Source organism: Peromyscus californicus, unplaced genomic scaffold, assembly GCF_007827085.1.
Source record: "Peromyscus californicus insignis strain IS unplaced genomic scaffold, ASM782708v3 Scaffold_4__1_contigs__length_199733344, whole genome shotgun sequence".
NCBI classification, from domain to species: domain Eukaryota; kingdom Metazoa; phylum Chordata; class Mammalia; order Rodentia; family Cricetidae; genus Peromyscus; species Peromyscus californicus.
In genome coordinates, this window is record NW_026294562.1 from 17,787,676 (window position 1) to 17,794,022 (window position 6,347).

Here is a 6,347-nt window from a genome sequence, read left to right on the forward strand (position 1 = left end):
ATTGCTCTCTGCATGTGCTAATCGTTCCTTGTTATTATCAGGTGTGGGTTTACAAGTGTTTTTTGGGGGGAGGATGGACTCTTGCTTGGTTTCAAACTCTTGGTCTCCAAAGATCTTGTCTCAGCCTCCCAGGTGTCACTGCAGGTGGGACACCACACTCCCTCTTTTATTTTTTGTGTTGCTGATTTGTTCCTGCATGATGACCTCTGAGTCTCTCCCCAGATGAAGTTAGTGATAAATTACCCGTTTCTCTTCTGCTTCAGCTTTACCTCAGCCGCAGCTGTTAGGGGGACAGAGTGTTAGAGCTGCAAACCCGGTTGGCTTCTCTGGAACATGGCCTCTTCCTGGTCCCCGTCCACCCATGGCATCCCCAGACGCCATGCAGCCTGGCTGTCCCTCACTGCCTCAGACTCCTAGACTGCTCCCTCTGGCTCCTATGGGACCACCAGGTCCCAACCCTCTGAGCTCCCCGCCCTCAGGCTCTCCTGTCACTTTTCCTGTGGCTGGTCCTCCTGGAGGGCCAGGGGCTCCATACTCCAGGACCCTCCCAAGCACTGGCCTCTGGACTCCTCATCCAGGTCAGTCTTCTTTCCATGGCTTCTTCTTGGGGGTCATTGCCTCACTCCCCCATTCCCACCACTACTTTGGGAGTCTTTTTCTGCCAAGACCCTTTGTCAGCTAGGAGTATGACTGATCTACAGAGGGAAGTATGGCCAACTCTAACTAAAATAATTTTTCCAGCTTTTAAACATTTCCAAGGTCCTTGACCATGTCCTTAGAATCCCCATTTTTATGTTCTTTAGGACCCCAGGATGCCTGGCAAGCTGCTCCAGCCACTTGGGAAAAGCTCCCGAGGAGAAAGGTCATGCACCTTTCCCTGCCCGGTGATCCACTCTTCAGTTCTTTAAGAATTCAGCCCCGCCTTCTCTGAGTTAGTCTCTACCTGTCAGCAGCTTCCTCTCTTCCTTCTGCACACACACATCTTTCTGTTGCCCAGTCCCTACTCACCACCCTGTCTCTTGGTCAAAGTCACAGCCTGTAATGTCTCACTGTTCACTCATATGCTTTTCTTTATCTCCTCAGCTGCCAGAGCCATTTATACCCCCAGCACCGATTACAGCTCCGGTTATGAGCCTTGGCCCTGAGCCAGGACAGACCCTGCTGCCACAGCCCCGAGTCTCCAGTGTGAGCTGGTCTCCTCCCGGAGCCCCAAGAGAAGGCAGCCCGCAGGTGACCAGAACAGTGAGTCAGTCCCCTGGGAGGCTTTCCAGCCCTGTGTGGGCAAGAAAAGTGAGATCATAGAAACTGGATTCCTTGCTCAAGGTAGAAGTAATCCTTGAGCCTGAGCTGAGGATGTCCTTCCTGCAGAGGAGGGGAGGGTGGCTCTCAGCTCGGCCTTGATGGGAAGCGTGACCTCGAGTCACAGGTGACTGAGCCTTAGGGAGGCCGTGCGGACGGACGGACGGACAGCCTTCAGTTCTTCCTCACTGCTCCTCATTAACAGCTGCAGCCGCTGCCTCCTGAGAAGACGGGAAAGAAGGAGCTGCCCCCAGAGCATCAGTGCTTGAAGGACAGCTTCGAGGCACTTCTCCAGGCCTGTTCTCTGTCTGCCACTGACCTAGTAGGTCTGACCCTTCCCCCAGTGCCCCCTCACATCCTCAGTGGATGTGCCTCGGATGGAGACCGGCTCCCTTACTGTCCCGGACATATTGACTGTGTCTGTACTTCCTTGATGTCCAAATGAAGTGGGGAGGGCCTGGAGTCTAGGTCCCACTTCTCAATAGCAGGACCAAAGAGCATGGGGATTCGCAGCGGCAAGGCCTTTAGCAAAGGGGGCTAAAGCCGTGTCGCCTGGGCAAGTCTCTTGCCGTCTTTGGGCCTCCACTTTGTGAAATGAAGGAAATGGCACTGAGCTGTTCTAGCTGGTATATCTCAGGAATGTTTGTAGTGCTGTATAGTGTGAGCCTTAGGGGTGGGGTCAGAATCCATTTTCCTCCCTGCAGAAAACCAAAAGGAAGCTGGAGGAGGCGGCCCACCGTCTAGAATGTCTATATGAAAAACTTTGTGAGGGGACGGTGAGTACCTGACTGACCGCCTCTGCCTGGTCCCTCTCCACTGCCAGCCACAGTCAGAGAGGCCCAGTGTCCCTTCCTCCCAGAGTCTCAGAGCCATCTCCCTGTCCTCTTAGCCTTTCCCTGCTGTCAGAGTCGGGGCTGGGCTGGGCTCACCTAATCTAAGGGTCATTCTCTCCACAGCTCTCACCCCCCGTCCTGGCTGGGCTCCACGAAGTTGCCCGATGTGTGGATGCAGGCAGCTTTGAGCAGGGCCTTGCGGTGCATGCCCAGGTGGCGGGCTGCAGCAGCTTCAGCGAGGTATCCAGCTTCATGCCTGTCCTGAAGGCTGTCCTCACCATCGCACACAAGCTGCAGGGCTAAGCCAGGCAGCCTCTTCCACCAGGAGGCCGTTTCTGCTGTTGCTTACCTCCGGGTGCAAAGGGGGAGTTTTTCAATCGATTGTGTTTATTTCTCCCAGTATTTTCCCCTTGCTGCCTGCCAGCTAGGCGATGCTGGGGGCTTGGATCCACACCAGCTGAGTGCCTGTTTCCTCCCCCTTTATGCCTGCCCACCTGGGCTTTCCTAGGGTGCTTTCAGCCTGGGAGGTAGAGCACAGAGTCAGGTCTTCCTTTCCCTAATCTAGCAGTCCAACAGGGTCAGCACCAGAATGTCTCACACAGGGCTATTCTGTTCAGATGGTTCAGAGAGGGTAAACAGTCTGTCATTGGTTCAGTCTGCCGCTGCCATGACTCATCTTGTGGGTCTTGTTCTTTCTCTTCTGGAGTTGGAGTCCAACTGTCCTGTCCCCTGCCTCAGTCTTCATATTTGAAGGTCAATATTTATTGTAGGCCCAGGGAGTTGGTTGATGGTCACTTTTTCAACAAGTCATGGACATGAGGACTGGGTGTGGGTGCTGAGCAAAATGAAGAGAGGAAACTGGTCCTTTAAAAAAATGAAACTTCTCATGTGTTAGCATTACTCAGGGTGGGCTGTATCTCGTGTGTTAGCATTACTCAGGGCGGGCTGTATCTCATGTATTAGCATTACTCAGGGCAGGCTGTATCTCATGTATTAGCATTACTCAGGGCGGGCTGTATCTCATGTATTAGCATTACTCAGGGCGGGTTGTATCTCATGTATTAGCATTACTCAGGGCGGGCTGTATCTAGTGTGTTAGCATTACTCAGGGCGGGCTGTATCTCGTGTGTTAGCATTACTCAGGGTGGGCTGTATCTCGTGTGTTAGCATTACTCAGGGCGGGCTGTATCTCGTGTGTTAGCATTACTCAGGGCGGGCTGTATCTCGTGTGTTAGCATTACTCAGGGCGGGCTGTATCTCGTGTGTTAGCATTACTCAGGGCGGGCTGTATTAGGTGGCCAGTGGAAGAGTGAAGTGCCTTTTGTTTAGACTATGAGGTAGAAGCCTGTAGAGCAGTAGTTCTCAATCTGTGGGTCATGACCCCTTTGGGGGTCAAACGACCCTTTCACAAGGTTCGCCTAAGACATGGGAAAACACAGATATTTATATTACAATCCATAACAGTAGCAAAATTACAGTTATAAAGTAGCAATAACATAATTTTGTGGTTGGGGGTCACATTGAGGAACTGTATTAAAGGGTCACAGCATTAGGAAGGTTGAGAAAACTGCTGTAGAGAATGACCTTTGACACTGCCCAGGCTTGAGCCTGGCCCTAGGCCTTACACTATCCAGTCTGCGATTTTTAAGCCCGATTCTGGAATCAGAGCCCGGCTTCTCGTGGATCCAGGGCTCTTCTTCCCCTCAGCTGCCTTATGTCTCTGAACTGCTTTCTCTGGCCCTATTTCATGCTGACCTCTTAAACAGTGCAATAAAGTGACTTGCTTTCCAAAGTCGTTTCCCAATCCTCGTCTCCTCAGGATCCTCCTTTGCTGACGTTTCCCTTTCAAGAACAGAGAGGTCTTGCTTCCTCTACTATATAGGAAGGCAGGAGAGAGGCTGGGGAGAGATAAGAAGAACTTATAAAAATATGTGTATGAGTGGTTAGCCTGAATGTATGATTGTGTACTATGTTTAGTACTTAGTGCCTACAAAGGCCAGAAGAGGCACCTAGTGGGTGCTAGGAATTGAATCCATGTCCTTTGGAAGAGCAGCCATCTCTCCAGCCCAAGAAAACGATTTTTTAAAGTGTAGACCCATGGACTCGGGCAGCAGGCCTTTCCTTGCAGCGTATGTAGCTACACTGCTTGTGTGTGTGTATGTGTGTGTGTGTCAGTCTGTCTGTCTGTCTCCATCTGTGCCTGACAGTTAGCTGCAGGGTTTCCCCCACACCACTTCAGGGCTGAGCTCAGCTGCACAAAGGGCCTGGGTGTGAAGCCAGGGGGAACCAGCCCTAACCCTGCTGTCCACCCCATCATGTCTGCAGGCTAGATGTGTGTGTTTGGGAGGGAGGGATTGTTAGGCAGTATTTGTTTGTAAAGCCACTTGCTCTTCAGATAATACTTGTGCTAACTTCTATTGATGAAGCAGTGTGAGCCCCAGCAAAGTCCTTTCCCAAAGTGTCTTTGAAGCCAAGAGCCCATTGAAGGGAAGAAAGGCCGGGAGAGGGGATTAGTTTGTTCAGCAGCTGTGAATTTCAGTGGGAGGTTGATGAACTCTGAAGTCTTTGTTTAAATTAAAGGGGGGGGGGGCTGCTGCTGGAGCGAGAGCCCCACTTGGGGCCCTGAACTAACACAAGGAGAAGTCTGAGCCGCAGGGAGCTGTGTACTGACTGCGGAGACTTTTCCCAAACACTTTCGGAAAAGGTGTTGTGAGGAGAGAAAGGGGCGGAGTGGCGGATTAACATGTGAAATGAAGTTTTCATTGACTCCGGCGGGGTAGAAGGCTGTTTTAATGGCATTTTGTTCCCCTATTTTCTCTTCTTGAGCTCTTTAGAGATATTGTTTTGCTAAGACAGGCTTTCTTCCCTTTTCTTTCCAGTCTGCAGATTGCCTCTATGGGAGCCAACATAAATATTTCTCCTCCAGGAATGTGGGTTAATTAAAAGGAAACGAATGACTGGAAGCATCCAATCCAGACCGACAATAGGCGAGTGCCCCGGCCTGCCCTCCCCTCCCACCACCACCCGCGCTACCAGCGTGCCAAGGACGACCCTTTCTCTCTTTGCACTGACCTGCTCCTAAGGCCAAGTGAGGCTGGGATTCTTTTAAAGAAAAGAAAGCCCTGCTTGTGTGTAGGTTCACAGGCCAGAGACAGGAAGGAGACAGTGTTTTGCTCACCCCACCCAGTTCTCGTCACTTCTCAGGACCTCCCTCTACTTCTGTGCTCGGACTGAGACAGATGGGCTCCTTGAGAGCACACAAGAGGAGGGCAGGGGCCTGGGTGGCTGTGCCACCCCACACTAACTTACAAGCCTGTCGGCTTTCTCAACATCACTTTAAACGTGTAGAGCAAAGGTTTGACTAGCTGACCTCAGAGGGGCCTAGTCTTCCCAGTCAGCAGTTCTAGAGTTTTCTGCACAGCCGAGGTGATTTGGTGTGTAAGCCCAGAAGCCTCGGACTGAGGGATGCTGACGTGTCGTTGGCTGTCTCCACTTCAGTGTTCACTGAATGAACACTCCATGAAGGCATAATGCTAGGGGGGCGGGCAGGACTTCCTTCATAGAGCTGGAATGAACTGGGTGTCAGTCCTGCCCACTTGGGGATACAGAGCAACCTGTGAAAGAAATGACAGCCTCATGTGTCTAGAGTCTGACTTTAAAGTTCTGAATGTTGAAGCGCAGAGCTTCCGTTTATGCTGAGAGCCCTGGAAAATGCAGCTTTATTTTCCAGCATGGAACCTTCATGCTTTTCAGCTGTATTGCCACGATTCCTTCTGTGCACTATCAAGTAACTGTCAGGTGAGGCAGTGGGGTTAACACGCTGCTGCTTGATGAGGGGAAAGAAAGGATGACTTGGGAGACTGAGAAAGCACAGATAACTGAGGGAGGGAAAAAAGAGCCTTTTACTAATAGAGTTAGAAGTGAAGTACCAAGAGAAGTGTATCCCCTCCTAAAGAAGAGAAAAAAACACCCCCAGTTAAGTGTGGAGAGGACCAGAGGCAGTCTAGTCTTCCAGGGCGGCCCCTGGGGCTTTGGTGGTGTGAGCTCTGTGCTTCCTTTAGGAAAAGGGGGATGAAGTGAAGAATTTCGCTGGCTCGGCTCCAGAAATGCTGTGGATGCCCATGCCCAGGACTTGCCTAGGGCAGGAGCAGCTGTGGGGAAGGTCTGGGCTGAACTGGCTCCTCTGTTGCCAGATCCCTATTTCATAAACAAGTC

General features: G+C 51.5%; 1 protein-coding gene across 5 annotated transcripts in view; it reads left to right on the forward strand.

The window, feature by feature from the left end:
* Sec31b (SEC31 homolog B, COPII coat complex component) overlaps positions 1–5,090 on the forward strand; it is a 30,964-nt gene extending 25,874 nt beyond the window's left edge. For 4 of the 5 annotated variants that reach the window (XM_052712668.1, XM_052712670.1, XM_052712671.1 and 1 more), the window contains 6 exons: positions 264–578; positions 804–862; positions 1,084–1,242; positions 1,505–1,621; positions 2,004–2,075; positions 2,256–3,924. In XM_052712668.1, coding sequence (XP_052568628.1) covers positions 264–578; positions 804–862; positions 1,084–1,242; positions 1,505–1,621; positions 2,004–2,075; positions 2,256–2,435 — 902 coding nt within the window. In that variant the 3' untranslated portion in view covers positions 2,436–3,924. Of the gene's footprint in view, positions 1–263; positions 579–803; positions 863–1,083; positions 1,243–1,504; positions 1,622–2,003; positions 2,076–2,255; positions 3,925–5,011 lie in introns of those variants that run through there. The other variant, XM_052712669.1, reaches the window with a different exon arrangement.
* Positions 5,091–6,347: the final 1,257 nt, after the last annotated feature.